This window comes from Parasteatoda tepidariorum, chromosome 9 (assembly GCF_043381705.1).
Source record: "Parasteatoda tepidariorum isolate YZ-2023 chromosome 9, CAS_Ptep_4.0, whole genome shotgun sequence".
Lineage (NCBI taxonomy): Eukaryota > Metazoa > Arthropoda > Arachnida > Araneae > Theridiidae > Parasteatoda > Parasteatoda tepidariorum.
The window spans coordinates 26,641,487-26,661,821 of NC_092212.1; the positions used below are offsets into that span (position 1 = coordinate 26,641,487).

The following is a 20,335-nucleotide window of genomic DNA, read 5'->3' on the forward strand; positions in this document are numbered from 1 at the left end:
AAAAAAATCGACACACCAACATGTTCACTAGGATTCAGGTCAGGGGATTTGGCTGGCCAATCCATTCGTTGAATATCCTCGCTTTCCAGATACTCATCAACCATGAGAGCCCTATGTGGTCGCGCATTGTCATCCATAAAAATGAACTCAGGGCCAACAGCGCCCCTGAAAAGACGCTCTAGGACCTCCTGCCTGTACCTCTGGGTATTCACGGAACCATTGTCAAACACATGGAGCGGTGTGCAGGTATCTTACATGTGCGAAAATGTTTTCCATCTCCTAATTTTGTCCACTAGTGTATTTTCATTTAAAATAAGCAAATAATTTTCTGAACTAAAAAGCTTTATATTAATATTATCTTAAAAATAATATATTTCTTGTGTATTTAAATTATTTGCATTATTTTTAAAGGGTAGTAATATGCATTTTCAGTTTAGTAATAAGCATTTTTTCTGGTTTCAGCTATAAATTTAACAATTGAAGCTTGACCTTAATTTATCCTTGGATTTGAAGGATTAAAAAAGTGCATAGATTTCAGTTTTCAATCAACAACTGAATTCAAAATTTAATAATAAAAAAAAAACAATTATAGTTTCAACTATGATACAGATAGAGCACGTAAAAGAAACTTTCTATACTTGATTTCAAGTTTATTGTCTTAGTAATCATCTTAATTTATAAATAATGCATGTTTTTTGGGTACAAAATGCAACTGTCTATTTTTCTTTTGATTTCAGTAAAAAGAAAAAAAAATTATTATACTGTTATTAATGTTAAATGTTCCTGATCAAATGCCCTTGTTAAGAGTCATTTCTGGTTAAAAAATTATGAAGCATTAAATCGTGTATAAAAATAAAACAGGAATATGTAATAATTTTAAGCATATGATTTTACAGAAAGTCATCAAATACATGAATTAATAATTTATTGTTATTTATTTACTATTTTAAAGCCTTTTTTTTAAATAAAAATTTTCATTCATTCATATTTTAATTTTGCTGACTAATTTAATAATTTTAGAAATATATCTATTTACTCTTAACCATAAGTTTGAAGTTTGTTATTTTGAATATTATTTCACAGAATCGAGTTCTACACTCTATTTGCTCTGTAGCAAGTGACCATTCTGTTTCTCTGCTGGCACTGAAAGACAAGAAATGCATCATGTTAGCCAGTAGGCATCTTTTTCCGATCCAAGTGATTAAATTCCGACCATTAGATGATTTCATGATCGTTGGTTGTGCAGATGGATCAGTTTATGTTTGGCAAATGGAAACAGGTATTTTTTTTTAAATGTTTACTTTTTGTTTTTTAATATTCTTTGTGGTTTCTCAAAGTCCACCTTGCTTTAGACGTATAGGTACTAACTTGTCAGAGAAATAAAAGAGGTCTACACAGAATGCTGACCACATTGTCAAGAGCATACCGTTGATCTAAAAATAGTGGAACATTAACCACATGACCGTCTTGCCTGCAAACTAGCTGTTGTAAGAATGATTTGTTATTACATAATATTATAATTATCTAATTTATTATTTTCAAAGTGAAGGCAAGCAATCCTGCTGTAATCCCTTTGAGGGCTAGGGGTCACAGATGTTAAGGCTCAACAGTTCCATGACCAATGTCATGGCTATGTGGTCAGCACTGCACACAAGCTCTTTTTACAACAACAAGCTGGTACTCATCGATCTGAAACTAAGTGGGTATCAAGCAACCACTGGGGATCAAACCCTTGTCTATCACAATGACAGTTCAGTGCCTTAACCGAGCAATAAAGGCTATTTATGATGTAGTACTTCCTCATTTAATCTAATCTGTCAGAGACAAGAAAGAATGTAATAAATTCAAACTAAAAGCTCCCTTAAATTCTTTATCATAGTGTATTTTAATCTAATTGTTTGATCATGCTCCAAGATTCATCCCACCTATAAAACTGCTTTTTTTTTCACCTCAGCATTCTTACTAATAATATTTTTTATTCCCTTTTTAATTTTTTGTCTTCATAAACTCTTTAAACACTGTTGCAGGTCACCTGGACAGATATGTACAAGGTCTTCCTGCAGAAGAAATCTTAAGTGCTTGTGATGAAAATATTGTCAGCTCTGGCGATCGAATGACTAATCCAGCGATTCATTTCCTACGTGGTTTAAGGCATCGGAATTTAGCAGCGATACGCCATGCCACTCAAAGAGGATTGAATCAACTCCATCACCCACAAGCTCATCCTTCCCCCCAAAGTGCAATCGATGGAACCGAAATGCAGCGTTCTAGAGCCCAGCCTCTCATGATTCAAGGCCTAAAGACCAATCCTAAAGACCAAGATAGTCATGTCCTGTTTTTTGATATTGAAGCTTTAGTTGGTATGTGTTGAGTTGTATAGAACATACCAAAAATGATTAATGATTTGAAAAATACGTGAAAGAAAGTGGAAAGTGATAGAAATGCATGCTTTGCCTCTTTTTGCTTAAGTAACCAGTTATTTATTCACACCAAAAAAAATTTCGTTTAAAGTTTAACAACCTCAGTGTTGTCGAAGTAATGATTATTTTTAAAACATTGTTTTTAAACTTTTCTTAATTAGCTCTGCAATCATTAATGAATTTTAAAAATAATTCTAAAACTTGGAAAAAGGAAATTTTCTGCAGAATCTAGCAAAACATATTTACTTATTTTTTTCCCTTTTCTTTAATTGATTTTTCAAGTCAATGGTCATTTTCAATAAATTTGGCACTATATTTATTCAATATATATATATATATGTATATTTAATTGAAATGCATATTTCTTTTTTTAATAGTTCAACTTCTAAGTGAAGAGTATGCATCCCTTTCACCTGGGCAATTAGAAGTCCAAGGTCTAATTAACCCTTCTGAACAGCAAAAATATTTAGCTCTTTCAACGTCTCCAGAGACTCAGAAAAAATTTTCTGGTAAACTATTTAATTGTTGAAGTTTATTCAGTTAGTATTGTAAAAATTTAGATTTTGTGTAATATATATGATTTCTATATATTCTTCAACTGTTTTATTTTAAACCTGAACCCAATGTTAAAAGCTAAGAACCTGATTCTTTTGTGAAAAGTTTTTTTAATTAACTCTCATTAGTAGTATTTTAGAGGAAAAATATGAGATTCTACCATGGTTAGCTTAGTGGCTAATTAAATGTAATTTATGTATTTTTAATTATGTTACCTGCAATTTATTTATCGGGGGGTTTAGGTTTATTCAAAATGTAAAAACATCAGTTTTATCCATGCTATTTTTTTTCACAGGACTTTTAGCAAAAGTAAAAGATACAGCTGAAAATGCTGCCCAAAAAATTCAAGCCAAAGCTGAAAGTGTTGGATTCAAAACCACTTCAGGAGAAATTACTATTCGCAGAAAGGTATATTTCTTTCTGTTTTAATTTCTTTTTGATCAGCTTTCTTTATTTTCTTCCACTCTAGCTATATATATAGCATAATAAAAATAAATAAATGAAGAAAATTAAGAAAAACAATAAGTTTTATTTACTGCGCATAAGCTGCAAGTAAATAGAACTCATAAAATAAGTTCAAAATGTAGAGAAAATATGAAAAAAATTACAGAACAATGAAAAAGGAAAAATAATAATAATAAAAGTTAAAAAAATTTAAAAAACTTTGAAAAATAGGAAACAAAATTAATAAAAATCTTGAAAATTAAAGATATAATCTTTTAATAAGCTCACACGATTATATCCGCTAAAAGGAGTGCTTTCTAATATTGTATCAATATAGCNTTTTATTTACTGAGCATAAGCTGCAAGTAAATAGAACTCATAAAATAAGTTCAAAATGTAGAGAAAAAAATTACAGAACAGTGAAGAAAGGGAAAAAGAAAAATAATAATAATAAAAGTTTAAAAAATTCAAAAAAAACTCAGAAAAAAGGAAGAAAAAAATTATAAAAGGCCAGAAAATAAAAGATATAATCTTTTAATCAGTTCATACAATTATATCCGCAAAAAGGGGTGCTTTCTAATATTGTATCAATATAGCCAAAGCAAAATATATCAATAGAGAATTATAAAAAAGTTTTATTTATGTCTATAGCATTAGTAGGGATGCAATTACTAGTTCGTTTTTAATGACATGTTAATAAATTTAAATAACTGAGATTGATTCAAGATTATATTAAAATTATACATTTATTTTATTTATTAAGATTATATTGTCTTAAAAAACAATATGAGTGCAACATTTTATTTTAATCTTTAAAAATTAAGAGTCTTAGCATAAATTTCATTAAGTGTTAAAACATATTTTTGATTTTGTATGAAACAACAAGAAAAAAAGTCTGTTTATAATGTTAGTTAGAAAAACTATCAAAAATTTTATACAATGTAGAAAAAAATTATAATTAAATTTTATTTTAGAGCTTCAAAATATTATTATATAAATTTGGTCAGCACTAATTTTTGTATATTTTATTGCAGTTTTTATATTAGTATGCTTCAAGCATTTTTCAATATTTTTTGTGTGAACTAATTTTAGTTAATTGTTTTAACTATACTGCTAATATATTCAAAAGCAATTTGCTAAGTGTTTAGTTTTTGCTCTTTCAGGATTCTGGTGAAAGCAACGGCAGTGATGGAAAGAAAACACGTCAAATGAATCTAGCGGAAACAAACCTAACTATGGAAATTGCTCAACTGTTGTTGTCTCTTCTTCATGCTTGGGGATTGGATTCTGAACTGGATAGAGTCTGCGAGAACAAGCTAGGATTGTTGAGACCAATGAGGCCTGTTTGTTTTGGTCTGTTGTCTCGTGGCGGCCATATGGCTTTGATTTTGCCAACTTACCTTCACACTTTACAAAGTGGAGTTCAAAAGAAACCTCCACCACCAATGTAAGTTCGAAAAACATTATCAGTTTTATTATACAGTCTTCTGATTTTTATTTTATTCTATAACCATTGTTGATCAGCCAACAGAATTTTGAGTTTATGATTACCAATGTTCAAATCTATAGCTTTGTAATTTGTAATCCAATCCAGAAGACAAGGGAACTCCTGGATCAAGTATTGGAAGAAGTTTGCCTTTGTGTAGGACTTTTTGAGGAAACTAACCCGCATTTGCATTTCATAGAGAGAAAAACCACAAAAATCTCCCATGATTGGCCTGATGGGACTCTAACCCATGATTCATCTACCACTAAAGATATCGCTCTATTCCCTGAGCCACCGCAGCTCACAAAACATTCTTCTGACTAAAAATGTCATTGGAAAGTGGGTTTTATGTATCATATTTTCTTTTTAAAAATCTGTTATAGCTATTAATTACTGTACTCATGACCCATTGAAATCTATTTCATTCTGATTATTTTTATTTTAAAAGCAGCTTGTATTTGCTAACTATGTATTATATGAAATATTTAAAAATTTCAATTTAACCTCATGAATTCGTGTGCACAATGAGTTACGTATTATGATCATTTCTTATTGTACCTGTTTTAATCTTCCTTTGCCAGTATTCTTCAAATGAGATGTATACTGAATTCCTATAAAATCTTGAAAATTAGTCATTCTAGTTTGCGAAGCAGAATTTATCATTAAAACTTTAACGTTAGTTTATGAAATTTATTTATTTGTATGATCTCCCTCTTTTTCTTCCCATGTTAAAATTGCTAATAATATAAGTAAAAATTAAAGCTCAGTGCCTGCCATTCGAAAATAAAAAATGATAAGTAAAATCTTGAGTCTCGTGGTCTATCTTTCTAAATAAGAGAATAGCAGAATAGAGTAATGTTCTTTTCTTACTGCTGACCATAGAATGTTTTTAAACCTAGAGTGTTTTTAAAGTAACATAAATGGAAAAACATACAATCAACACTCACTCTAATAGCTTACTCTTGACATTATATTATTAGCAGACATTATAATATTATATTGTGTGTGCACAAAAAATCTTAAATATTAAATCACAAAAAATACTTGTCTAATTTTTTAACAAAGCAATGTTTTACTTTAATAAGAGTTTGGTAACTCACAGAAAAGGCAACTTTTGTTCTAACTTAATATACATATAAAAGTATCTTTTAGAACAAAACTTAATTGGTGAAAAATGCATTAAAAATAATATGCTGTTTTAAGGCTACTATTTTTGATAAACATCATACATGAAGATAACTGCAGAAACCACATGTTTTAACTCTAAAACAGGAAACTGACATCTCACAATAAGTGAATACAATTTACAAACAAGAAAAGTATGAGCGGTTTATTTATTATATCCTTTGAAAGGAAGTTTCACTGATTATGAATGACCATTAATTAGTACCACTTAGGATTTAGGATAGGAATTTAGGAGATCATGTCCTTAGTCCTTCACACGAAGGGGATTCAAATTGTTTTACATTTATTGGGTACATAAAAAATAATAAGGGTTTAAATAATTTCTTTACATTTTTTTCGAAATCAAATGACTTAATTTCGGCCATTATATTGGATTGAATGGCTCAATGTAAAGATTCTAATATATATTAAAATAACATTTTGCCTGTGGAATAGCAAACAGGACCTTATGTATCAGTCGTTATAATGGAAAGAACATGGCAATGGAATTCAAACTAAAGAGTGTAGGCTGTATGTATAAAATTTATTATAAATAGTTCTGTGTTGTGTTAGTTTTACAGTGCCTTAAGCATCTTTTCAATATAATTAAATTTAAATTATATATTGATCGTTGCTATTATATTTTAAGTGTTAATGTTCAATTTATTTTTTATTAAAGATAAAAACAAAATATAATTTCTGAAAATATATGAGTGATATTTTTTTGTTGTATAAATATAATATTGTTCTTATAAGGGGCAAGACATAGAAATGTGAAACAAAGGCGTTTGGGTAACATATTTAAAAATAAATTTTTTTTAGGGAAGGGAAGCATGTCAGATTAGTGGCCCCAGCTATACCACCAGAGTTGCTTTTAGAAGAAGAAAGAGCACGGGTGTTTTCCTCTCGAGGACACTGGGAGCTGTCGACAGCCATGACCACCACTCATTTGTTAGCCATTATTGCTTTGGCAAACACTCTAATGTCTATGAATAGTGCCACATTCATTCCTGAACAAGAAAGAAGAAGAAAGCTTCACAGGTGAACTGATACCATTTCTAAAATTTTTAATTTCCTTTTTGTGACTCTTAAGATGATCAATAAATATTTCTGAGTAAAGTTATATGAAATATTATAACCATTCATTTAAAATTTCTGCAGTCTTCTACCAGATGGCTTTGTAAATGGTCTGAAGTCAGAATGCCTAACCTCTTTATTATATCCAGACAACAGTTTAAAAAGTATGACTGCCGCCGTTTCTATAGTTAAGAAGGTGGATATGGGTTTTAGTAAGCACTCTGTATAGAACTGCATTCAACCTCAGAGTTCTGTGGGCAGACTTATACGCTTACAAGATAAACAAATCATCTGTATAAATAAAAGCAAATTATTTTAATAAATTTAATCTTATTTGAATTCCACTGTCAACCATTATATATGTTTTTTGGAAAACTTTATTTTGCTATGAAAATGTAAGTTTTGTATTAGACTAACATAAACAAAATATAGGTAATATTATTCTAAATTTCTATTTTTTACGCAGGAGACTCAGTCGTGCTGATAGTAAAGCTGTGAATTCCCAACCAACGTCACCAGGTACATTTTCAGCTCATTCTCAACCTGGTACACCCAGTTCACTTCCTGATACCAATAGAAAGGAAGATGTTGTGCAAGCAATGATGGCAGCTGAAGCAGGTGCATTTAGCAGTCAGCAGGCTGCAATTAAACAGGGTTGGAGTTTGCTGGCTGCTCTTCACTGCGTTCTCTTGCCAGATTTAGTGAAATCAGAGAAATACAAAACCCCTCAAGTGGAGATGCTTGCTAGGAGATGGCAAGATAGGTGTCTAGAGGTAAAACTTTTTTGAATTGCAAACAATTGTTTGCAATAAATTCTAAATTGTTTATATATTTTCTGTCCTTGACAACTTTTCATTTTTACTAGCCCCTTAAAAATGATTATAGAACCATGAAATTTTGTTTTTTTTACCGAAACATTTGTAAATTTTTTTTTAAGAAAATACAAGCAATGAAAGCAGTCAATGTTGGTCAAAAATTGGATAAATATGACAACCAAAGCTGACGTCTTCAGGGGGTACCAGCATAATATATTATGTAATATATTCTTTTCCGTGGACTTTGGCAAAACCTTTGGAGTACAGAGAGAGCAATTGTAGGCTTTTGTCGTGCTCTCTCGATAGAAAAGGTTTTGCTTTTATGACTTCCGGAGCTGGTACCCCTCAAAGACTTTTGTATACGGTGATATGATCTTTCAGATCTCGGGGTTTCATTCATTACACAAAACGCCTTTAACATAAAATATATTTAATAACAAGAAGGATGATGATGATGTTACAGTGTTATGGAGGAAAACTGTGTAGAAACTAACTGATTTTACATTGCTGCGCAGAGCGCCATCTATCGAGCTTTAGAAATTATAATTAACAAAGACATCAGCTTTGGTTATCATACTTATTAAATTTGTTTTTCAATGTTTCTCTTGTTTCGATTCCTTTCGGATTCACTTCTGCTTTGCGCGTTATTATTTTTAATAGCTTTTAAAATTGTGAATTCTTTTCTTAATTTGTTTACTGAACTTCTTTATGTAGTAAAAAGTACAATAAGGAATAAAGAGAAATATAATTTTTGGGGATTTAATTTCTTCTGTAACTGCTTTTTAAAATTACAATTTCGCCATTTACAATTCTTCCATAAAAAGAAGTAAAATTTTGGTACAAAACTAGCCACAGTAAAAGAAGGCATGAGAAACTTTTATTTTGAATTATACTAATTTTTTCTTTTAATTTTGTCTTCTATACTCTATTTTTTTCCTTTTTAAAGTAACAAATTATTTCAGTATTTATCTACTGAATTCTTTTATTATTATTCTCTGTTTTGCTTTTCAGTGTTCAATTATGTAATATTTTTCTTCTTAAGGTGAGAGAGGCTGCTCAAGCATTGTTGCTGGCGGAATTAAGACGCATATCACCAAAAGGTCGTAAAAAGTTGGTTGAAGAATGGGCACCATATTTACCTAATTATGGTGAGCCTTATCCAAAGAATGCTAATACTCCACAACAACACCCTCATGGTGTTGATAATGCAAATTCTGTTGCTCCTGCAACAAATGTATCCACAAACAATGCAAACAATAATGAACATGCAGATCATACTAAAGATGAGGAACATTTCTCTGAAGACGAAGAAACAGAAGAACATAGCTTAGAAGGTACTTATACATTATGCCTGATAATTAAATATTTATTTGTAATTTTCAAAATGCTTTTTTAGTGTGGTATACAGTAGTGATTCTACTAGACTTTGAAAACTACAGGTCCTAAGGGCCAAGGACTTCTGGATCCTTTGGATCCCTATTTATAATAATATAAATAATTTAAAGCATTCTAAATTTTAAAAAATTGCTAAAGTCTATGTGATTTAAAATAAATTTACATATCAAGTGATGCCTCAAAATAAATAAATAAATTAGAGGAAAGAGGGGAAAAGGTGGAGAAAAATATGATCTGTGATATGGATTGTTTCTCTACTTCTTGAGAGCTGTGATAGCTCAGTGATTAGAGAATCGGATTTCGGTCTGAAGGAGTCTGGGTTTGATCTTCGACCCCTCTAAGACCGAGTGCATACGATATACATGCTCATAAAATCTGTTGAATCAAAAGTCTTGTGGTCAATCACTAAGCAGTACCATGGGTACAGGGATCTGGAAAAAAAATTCCTTCCACTTCGGATCTATGTCTAAATTGAGGAAGTGGACTCACAAATTGTGATGACATGTCTTCGGATCATCTTAAGAGATGTTTCTCAGACAGTCACCAATAGCCGATTGTGCAGCTCTTGTGCGATGTAAAAAAAGTACCTACTTCTTTGTCCCTCTGTTAATATGTGGATTTATAAAAATTCCATTTATTTAAAGACAAAACAAATAATTCCAAAATAATAGAAGATTTATATTTGAAATTAAGATTTTTAATTAAAACTAAACTAACTCTTGCCTTAAGAAAAAGCAGCTGTGTAATCTGATACTCAGAATTATTTTCGTTTCCTCCTTCTAAACAAATATTTCACTTGATAGAGAATTATGCATCCTAGAGCATTCATCAATTTTTTTTTTCATTCCGATTCCATGCATAATGTTTAAGTAGAATTGTTATTTGCAATAGTTATCAAACTATTTTAATTGCTCGGTTTTTCCTATAATTAAACAATATGATTCAAAAACAAGATTTTATTAATTTTAAACAATTTAATATTTCTCATATATGGCCATGTAGATCCTTTTGTTACCTGTTGTAAGGTTTTGATTTGATTCAGAATAAATGCAATATATTTTATTCAGTCTTTATTTTATATTTTTTTTTAAAAATAATTAATTCAAATGAAAGTTTTTTTCCAGAAAGCTTAAAAAACCTTTTTAAGTACAGTGATGATACAACCATAAATTTTGTCTAAATATTACTTTGTAGAAACACTGTAGTGAAATTCTGGTTCTTTTATGGAATTATAATAATATTCTCTAAAAAAGTGAATAATACTTAAATGGTTTAATAATAATCATTCAAGTCATCTAAAAATATTACTTTAGCTCATTGCAGATTTAAAATAAGAGGAAAAATTTTATTATAGTAATTTGGTCAATATTATAACTTTATGTGGTCTTATTTAAATTAAGAGTCCAGTCTTGCATATTTTAAAATTAAAACAAAAATAATTTTTTTTTTCTTAATAATAAATGTTACACATAATTAAGGTAAACTATGTATAATGATACATAAAAAAAAACTGTGTGTATTTTGAAAACTCACTATAAACAGAAATTTAATGTGATTTTTTTATTGTAAGGAAAATTTATCGGCTAATTGAAAATTTTTGAAATTAAATACGTTTTTAAAATTTTTATCTTAAATATTATTCATTATTTTTTTTTAGCGTTTAGAAAATTTAAGTGGGAACTATTTAGTTGTTTTTTATATTTTATTTTATTATTATAATGAAAGAGGTGGTTCTGGAAACATTATTTAAAACAAAAATATAAATTAATAAAGTCTTTCCCTCAAAGGAAAAAACTTTTTCCTGTACATATATTTGTAAAACATACTTAAATTTCTGTATAATAAATATATATCTGTTTGATATCTATTTGTATTTTTTATGACAAGTAATCGTCATTATTTCACTGATATCTATTATTTAGATACAAGCCATAGAAGGCCTTCTAGTGCCACAGAAGGTAAAAGGAAGCAAACAACTGCTATTGTTTTACTGGGTGTTATCGGTGCAGAATATGGTCATGAAATTGAAACTAGTAAAAAGAGCACACCAGATGATCAGAAAAGACGCAGTGTTGTCGAAGGGTTTGGACTCACAAATTACTCACTTGCTCGATATACTAGTACGTACACATGTGGTTTTTAATATTGGCAAAAGAACATGCATCAATTTTTAATAATTATTTGCTTTTGTCATTTTCAGGTCAGGCATTAGCATTTCTCTTGTTAGTTCCACCTTCTGCTGCCTTTCCTCAACATACTGCTTTAAGACGAGCAGCTATTGATTTGATTGGGCGAGGATTTACTGTATGGCAACCTTATTTAGATGTCTCCAAAATTCTACTTGGCCTGTTAGAGTTATGTTGCGACTCTGATAAGCTAGTTCCCAGGTATAGTTATTTTTTATAATTCTGAAAGTAAGTTAAATGAATTTATACTTAAGTTATTAACATGTATGTAACATATAAATTTTTTATATAAAATAAAAATTTGTAATTTTTTTGTTTCTGAAGAGATTAAAACAGTAAAAAATTTATATAGCACAATTCTATAAATTGAAATATTGCGTATGCCGCCTTAACTTTACCACCTCTAAAATAAACCAAAACCGATAAATTTGTTGGATTTTATTTCTAATGCTCTTAGTAATTAAATTTTTTTTCTGCAAAAAAATAATTACTTTCTGGCGCATTTTTTGTATTTTAAAGTATTATTTATATTTAGAAATTTCTTCACTATTCATCTGTTCTAAAGATACATTGCTAAATACATCGTTGGTAAATTTAATGATATGTGAAATGATCTATGTAACACAAAATTCTATATAATACAAAGCCTCATATTTGGTTATAAATATCTTTTGATGTGTTAAGTTTTACCAATTTATTGAAATCATGAATAAAATCCCTATTTGTGCTAAAAATTTCTAGTAATACATTTGATCATTAATGCTTTTTAATCTAGTTTTAAAGCTATAAGTATTAAAGAGTAAGTTGAAATTTGCATATAATTGATTATTAAGAAAATGAACATTTTCTTAATTTATGGCATAACTTATTTAAACTTCATTAACCAAAATCTCTTATTCTAAACTAAGTTTATATTAAGTAAATTTAAGTACATTTTTTTACATCTTGAGTAACTTTCTTCATTGTTTGAAACACAATTTTGTGTTTTGAATGAGTTTAAGAGTTGAACTTAATAAAGTTGTAAATACAGGTTTTGAGTTTGTTTTAAATTACTGCACATATCAATATTTTAAAAGATAAAAATGTTTTGATAGTTTTATAAATATTTGTCATTCTAATTTGCAACTTAAAACAAATGTATCTTTGCATATCTTTTTTACCACTTCTCACAACTTCAACATTTTATAGAATTGAACTTTTGTGTCCAGCTGTGATAGATGTACAGCTTGCGAAAGAAAAAAAACCGGACAACCTTGAATAACTTTTGATTTAATGATGGAATCTTCACAATCTAGGACTCTATCAGAATGGCTCAAGATTGTGACCTCAAATATGCTAATTAATAAGTGCAGACGATATTTTAAGTTACGAAATCAGACATAAAAACATCATTTCTTTGAAAAAACATACTTTTTTTCAGAGATTGGGATTTCTGATCTCCAAAATATAAGGAGTAGCTACAATCTGGGAAATATGGTCCCAATAGTTTGATCAGGAGAGCTTCTCAAAGTTTGTTAATTTTACTTTTTTGCGTATTTCACTATATATCGAGAACTTTTTAAGTGGTAAACATTAAATATTTATTAGTAAATATTTATTTTAACTAATAAATATTAACTATTTATTATAATAAATATTTATTTAATATTTATTTTATTTAATAATAGTTGACAAAATTTTGAATTGTAATGTATAAAATTTTTTGCTGTATATATATGATTATAATTTTGCTGAATATAATTTTAAATACCAAAATATGAAATTTGACTAAAATCGGTTTAAAAAGTTCCTTAGAAATTGAATTTCAAAAAGTCAGATATTTAAAATTCGATTTATTTTTTGTTTAACTGATTTTGCTCAAAATTTGTATTTTGTCATGGAAATATGTGTTCCTTAAAATAATGCAAAAAATTTTAAATCTTAAAATTCAAAGTGTTTTCAACTATTATTCAAAAAATTAATAAAAAGATTATAAATATTTACCAAAATTTATTTTTTTGCATGGTTATTACCTTTGGGCAAAAAAATTTTATAATTGCATGCAAAAAATTTTCAATTCGCTTAAATACTTCTCGACATATAGCGAGATGCGCAAGAAGTAAAATTAACATTCAGGGGTCCAAATTTTGGAGTGCTTTCATGACTAAACTATTGGGACCATATTTCCCAGATTGAAGCTACCCCCTATATTTTATGGGTCAGAAATCCAAATCTATCAAAAAATAGGCGTGTCTGATTTTGTAACTTAAAATATCGTCTGCACTTATTTACTAGCATATTTGAGGTGACCCCCTCAATCCCTTAAGACAGAGTCCTAGAACGTTAGGTTCATCAAATGTTATTCAGGGTACTCCGTTTTTTTGTTTCATTTTTTTTTAAATTTTATTTTGTGCACTGTTCTTTAGATTATTTAAAAAAAAAACTTAATTACTTGTTAATGTTATTAAACTATGAAGAAAATACAGTTGCAACTGAAATGTGTTAATTAAAGGTTATATGTACCTATTTTTGTTTGTCACAGTATGTCTTATGGGTTGCCTCTAACCCCAGCTGCTGATTCCTGCAGAACAGCTCGCCATGCTCTTTCATTGATTGCTCTTGCTCGACCTGCAACATTTATCACCACACTTGTAAAAGAGGTGGCTCGCTACAATACTCTAGCTCAAAATGCTCAAACACTGAACATTTCTATGCACATGACTGTTCTAAATCGATCGAAGCCAGAGATATTACGTGTTATTGAAATATTGATGGACAAAAAGCAAACCGATGTTTCTGATCTTCTTGTAGAGGTGAATAATTTTATAAACTTTCAAGTTGTAAACATTTACACTCTATTTCTGTTGCCTATAATTTAGATTATGGCTCTTGTTTTAATTATGATTTTGCTGTAGGAATATGTTGAGTTGAATATAATAAACTCTTTCACCAATACATGAAGACTTGTGGGCATGAAAGTAATAACCTTCATATTTTTTTTTTTTTTTTTGGTAGTTGCAGATATGTGGCCTATTATGAGATGTGTGGCCTATTATCAAAGTTAATCAGTATTGTGTTGCGATCTCTAGACAGAAACTTCTGCTATTTAAGCAGAATCAAATATCTTTTTTGATATTATTCGATAGATCCATTACTTATAGTAGAGAAGTGAAATTATTATAAAATATGAGTTATCACTTTTTACCCCTGAGATCGTCATATTATTTTCACTGAGAAAAATTTTTTCATAATGAATGGGTTCTTAAGTTTCAACAGTTTTTATTCAGTAAAATTTACAACAGAATAAGAATATGAAATAACACTTAAAGCAAAATCGTAATTAGCAGTGTTTTAAATGTTTTTATCTAGTTGTATCTGATTCCACAGTTTTCATGTAGTAATGAGGGACAAGCAAGTATGTATATAAATTTAATTGTGATCTTGCTGTTATAATCAGGAATATTATTTTTTTTAAATTAATAACTATACCTAAAGCTTTGTTCACAACAGTAAAAGGCTATTCTTTGTGTACGCTAAGCCTTTTTTTTAAATTGAGATTTTAGTTGGTATTTTAAAGTGTTTAAACTTTTCTTAAAACTCACACTTGTTGGTATTTCAAATGTTGTTTTCAAATGTTGTAGGAAGAAAAAAAAATTAAATTGAATAAATTTATGTGTTTGAAATTTTCTTATGCAAAAAACATTGTTTCTGAACATAATTTTGATTTTATTTACTTCTCAAATAAATAATAATGGTTTCTGCTTGGGCGCAGGAGGAGAATTTTAGGTCATCGGTGTAAACACAGAATAGAATTCGGATAAAGGATATTGTTTGTAATTTATTGGTGTAATTAATAAATTGCTAGGTGAAAACAATATGAATGTGGAACTGGCTCTTACAAGATAAAGGAATATGTTAGGGAGGGCTGAAAAAGTAGGAATATCGTAAATCTTTTAGCTCTAGTGTAGAAAAATTTTCAACTATCACTATTAAGAGATATGCAAAATCTTACAACTTTGAACTGATTTCTTCTACTCCTATGACCAAAAGTTTGAAAATTTGACACAAAATGCTTAACTTAAAAATGAAAAAAGATTTTGTTGATATTTTTGCAGTAGAACTTAAAGGCTTTAACTCTTTGACAAGTTTATCGTTGCAAACTTTTTGGATTTTAACATATCTTCTGCTGTTTCTACAGAACTGAAGTTTATATTGATCTATTGAGGCGGCAAAATTAAAACTTCTGAATCGATATCTTCATCTTTCTAAAATTAACCAATCTAACCTTTGACTTTATGATTCAGCAGAAAACACCAATTTAGAGTTTTAAGATTTTGCATGCCTCATAGAGTTCATAGCTGACAGCTTTACCATGCTACCACTAATAGATTTAAGATACAACCTTGAATATATAATGAAGTTCAATGTATGATAAAATTGAATGTATAATGAAATTCAATATGAACCATTTGAAGAATTGAATATGGATCTATTTTTATAATTGAATGTGGAGCCATTTTAAGAATTGAATGTGGTGCTATTTTAATAATTGAATGTGGAGCTATCTATGGAATTGAAGGCACAAGTTAGGACTGACTTTTGATTGGATACACGTCACTCTGAACATGAGGTATAAGGAAAAACCCAACTGTTACTCAAAAAAAATGGGCTTCAGCGCACTTTTTTTGGGGATATCATAGTTAACATGGTTTAGTAACATAGCTCAGTATTCTTTGGTTTGTAACAAGATGGATTGCGATCCATTTTGTTACTAGCATTGCATCAAAATTTTGCAAGCAGCTGTTGTTTAATGTTGGGACTGAAGTGAATTTCCTGTTTCACTATTATAATTTAAGGGTTGAAAATCAGTTAGATAGCATTAGATTTCCTTATAATTAAATCTCAATGCTTGTATTCTTAATTATTTTTATTTTTTAATTTAGGTAATGGACATTGTTATTCACTGCCTTGATCATACTCAGTTAAAAGCAAGAGGGTTAAAGGAAACATTTCCAGCTATATGCAGGTAATTTGTTAAGCATATTGTTTTATATATTAAAAAAGAATGTTGAAAATTAAATTGTTTATTTTACAACTAAAAGTAAGTTTCCTATTATGTATCAATTTTATATTACAGTATACAGTTGTGGAAAGAACTTGCCCTTGTAACAATTTTACATTGGTCTCAGTTGGACTCAAAATTGGCTAATATGGGGTCTATAAGAACATGCATCGAGGGACCAATATTGGGATGTCTAGATTTAAATATTGGTCCTAGAATGACTTTCAATATTGGTGGAACAAGATTCTTTCCTATCTAGGACCATTATTATAAAATATAGACACCCCAATATTTACCCTACATTATGAGCCTATAAGGGACCTAGATAGAAAACAATATTGATCCATTATTGAAAGCTATTTTGAGACCAATATTAGAACTCTAGACATCCCAATAATTACCCAACATTATAAGTCTATAAACGTCCTACATAGAAAATGATATTGGTCCATTATTGATTGTCCTATTTCTGTTATTGATTGAAATTATTTCATTATTAATGTTAAAACACAAACAACTTGATACTTTCTACATTATTCAGAAAATATTTGCTTTTTATTCTTTCTAGATTTTACAATGTTACATATTGTAGTTCAACAAGACGTATTGCTGTGGGTGCAAAAAGTGGATCGTTAGCAATATACGAATTAAGAGCTTCCAAGTGTCAAGTAAAGTGTATTTTGTGTTAAACCTTGTTTTTCATAATTGTGTTTTTTAAATTCACTAACCTTAACAAAATCATGTAACAAGTAAACTTAATTATATTATTTATTGAGCTTATATTATTTATAATACTTATATTATTTATTTTACTTATTGTAAACTTATTATTTCGGTCATCAATTTTCTTTGTTCATGCTATAGTTAAACATTGATAAATTCTTTCAGAATATTTCTGCTCATGCAGCAGCTATCAATGCCTGTTCATTTTCACCAGATGGAAAGTATCTTGCATCTTACTCTAATCAAGAAAATAAATTATGCTTTTGGCAGGTAAGACACACATCACTCTGATTGCTTTTAAATTAAAATTATTAAATTAATTACTTTTTCTAAATTTTTATGTATAATAATTTTTTAATAAAGAAAAGCAAAATTTTCCATACTTTGGGGGAAAATATTATACATCCAAATTACAATTTATGTAAATATTATTTGTTCATTTACACTTTTGTCTTCTTTTCCAATATCATTCAATAAATACAAATTTGATTTTTTTTCATTTTTTAATAATTTAATATAAACTGATTTTTTTGTATTCTTATTAAATGAGTAGGTTACAAATTGTTTATTCTTTTTTTTCTGTAGATAAATTAAATTCTTGATGAAAAAATTTTTTAGTTCTCTATGCAGTACATAAAATATTTTTGTTTGTTAAGTTAGTTTGTGTTAAAAACAGAGATATAATTTTGTTTTTAATATGTATTTACTATCTTATGCTATCAGAATAGATTTTATTTAAAATCGGAAAATCCATTTTTTGTTTAATAGTTAGATTATAAAGTAGCTTGCCTATTCAAAATTGTTAAAGTAATATTATACTAAACTTGCTACTTGAGACATTATGATTCATAATCTAATCTATATTACATCTTTGTTTTGATTCTAGCAATAAAAATGTTGTTTGTTTGTATAAACTTTCTGTAGTAAATCAAAATGATTGTGCCTTAAGATTTATATTTTGCATTAATTTTATGTTTTGCAATCAACAGATAAATATTTCAACTATACAAACATTTAGTTCTATGTTTATTTAAATCCTAGTACTTTTAAAAAATTTCAAATATGTACTAAATGTATTTAATTGATAAAGACATGTTCTACTAAAAGTAAATTTATTGATTCTTTATTTGATATTTAACTGAAAAATTGGCTTCCCAGTTTTTTAATTCATGAGAGTGTTTAGCTTGAATAAAAAAACTATGATTTTATTTATTCCATGATTAATTTGTTATAGTTAAACAATAATATTAACTATTATCTAACTAACAAATAAGCTTCCTGGTTTAACAATTCATTTAGATGTTGAGGTTGAATAAAATGATATTAAGCATTATTGAATACATTTAATCAGAGCTTTGATTGGTAAATATATAAAAATAAACCTGGTTTATTAAAATAAAATCATTATTTTTACCAACCTTGTCACCTACTGCATCTGTGAATTATTGTTTCACTATGTTTTTATTCCCTATTTTTAGACTGCAACTGGCTTGTTTGGACTTGGAAACGCTCAGACACGTTGCATCCGCACGTACAACACCCCTCTCTTGAATGAAGCTGCCAAAAACAACCCCTTAAGGATGGCTAGGTTGCAATGGGGTGCTAATAAAATAGTCAGCTTAATTACAGAAGATCACCTCGAATACAAATTCAGTGTAACTTGAAAATTTAAATGGACAATATCCTTCTCCTGTTTGACATTCCAGATTTAACTTATCGGATTAATTCATGAATGTGCTCTTTAAATGTTGTATTTTAGTAGATGTAGAGTCGTCTTTTCAAATCTTTCCTTTTATAAAGAATGGACTAAATTAAACAAAAAAAAATTATAGCTTATTATAAATGTGTGATACAGCAGTACATAAGAATAATGATTAAGTGTCCTTGAGCTTGTTTTGTTTTTGTGAAATCTTCCAAAAAAGGAAATCTTGTTAATTTGTCTTTGTGTAATTTATTAATATAGCTGTAAATGAAGGAGTCTCAATTTCTTTGTTTTCTATATTTGTATATTTACTAGTGCGTTAGATGTATTTATTTACCAGTAGTCCTTTCTCATTGTGATATTGCAAGAATTATCATAATTTTTTGTGTATAAATTTATTGTATTTTGAAAGAAGCTTTATTTGTACTATGTAAGTTAGAAGCATTATGCATCTATCCCTGCCAAGTCCACAAAAATATGATTTACCAATAGCGAGTATAACCATAAGTCTCCTCTGTACCTACAACACTGTTTTTTAACATAAATTTTTTTTTTTATAACTTTAAAACTCAATTTAATATATTTTGCAAACATTATTTACATGTTATCTTAAAGGTACTAGTTTCAAGGCCAAAATATCAATAATTTTCCAGAACTTTTTCTAACAGTCGGGTAATCTAATAATAATAATAATAATAAAAGGTGCTTCATGTATAGATTCTTGCCATAAATCACCTGGGAGAAAAAGTACCTTCAAGTCTGTCCCTTGTGTAAATGTCATGTGGATTTTAGAATATCAAGGATGATTTTTCACGTACGGTAAATGGAATAAATGTCACAAAATAGCAGGTCGCTTAAAAATGAAAACATTTTTAAGAATTTATTTTGAAGACTTGGCAGGATTTGATATGCATTGCATCAAGTTTTAATTTAATTAATCAGAAATACAGTTTTGAAATGTCTCTCTTTTAAATCACTAAATATATTAATTATTTGTAATGTATAAGAATGATAACAACGAAAAAATAAGACATGAAATGGATATGATTACACCTGAAATGGATATAAAAAGAAGAAAAATGGACATTATGATTGAATTTTTTATTAATGTAATTTTTTGTGTGTGTCCTGGTAATAAAATATTGTGGGCAGATTTATTTTATAAATGCAATTTGAAATAAAAAGTTGTCTAACCTTTTAAGTTTTTTTTTTAAAAGAAAGCAGCTTAAATCTTTTGTTTTATTACCTTATTATGAAGAAATAAAGGGGCACTTATATTTCTTTGAAATTTTACAGTCATCTTTGCAAAATTTTAAATGAAAAATAT

General features: G+C 28.5%; 1 protein-coding gene across 5 annotated transcripts in view; it reads left to right on the forward strand.

Annotated features, from left to right (window-relative positions):
- The window catches only part of LOC107452455 (WD repeat-containing protein Rbcn-3B), a 45,104-nt gene extending 25,051 nt beyond the window's left edge, over positions 1-20,053 (forward strand). For all 5 annotated transcript variants that reach the window (XM_016068933.3, XM_071185342.1, XM_043050968.2 and 2 more), the window contains 15 exons: positions 1,084-1,279; positions 2,028-2,360; positions 2,798-2,929; positions 3,271-3,383; positions 4,583-4,866; positions 6,892-7,110; positions 7,613-7,919; positions 9,004-9,295; positions 11,279-11,476; positions 11,557-11,743; positions 14,064-14,334; positions 16,465-16,547; positions 17,152-17,251; positions 17,472-17,576; positions 18,785-20,053. In XM_016068933.3, the coding sequence (XP_015924419.2) occupies positions 1,084-1,279; positions 2,028-2,360; positions 2,798-2,929; positions 3,271-3,383; positions 4,583-4,866; positions 6,892-7,110; positions 7,613-7,919; positions 9,004-9,295; positions 11,279-11,476; positions 11,557-11,743; positions 14,064-14,334; positions 16,465-16,547; positions 17,152-17,251; positions 17,472-17,576; positions 18,785-18,970 (3,006 nt within the window). In that variant the 3' untranslated portion in view covers positions 18,971-20,053. The remainder of the gene's footprint in view (positions 1-1,083; positions 1,280-2,027; positions 2,361-2,797; positions 2,930-3,270; positions 3,384-4,582; positions 4,867-6,891; positions 7,111-7,612; positions 7,920-9,003; positions 9,296-11,278; positions 11,477-11,556; positions 11,744-14,063; positions 14,335-16,464; positions 16,548-17,151; positions 17,252-17,471; positions 17,577-18,784) is intronic.
- Positions 20,054-20,335: the final 282 nt, after the last annotated feature.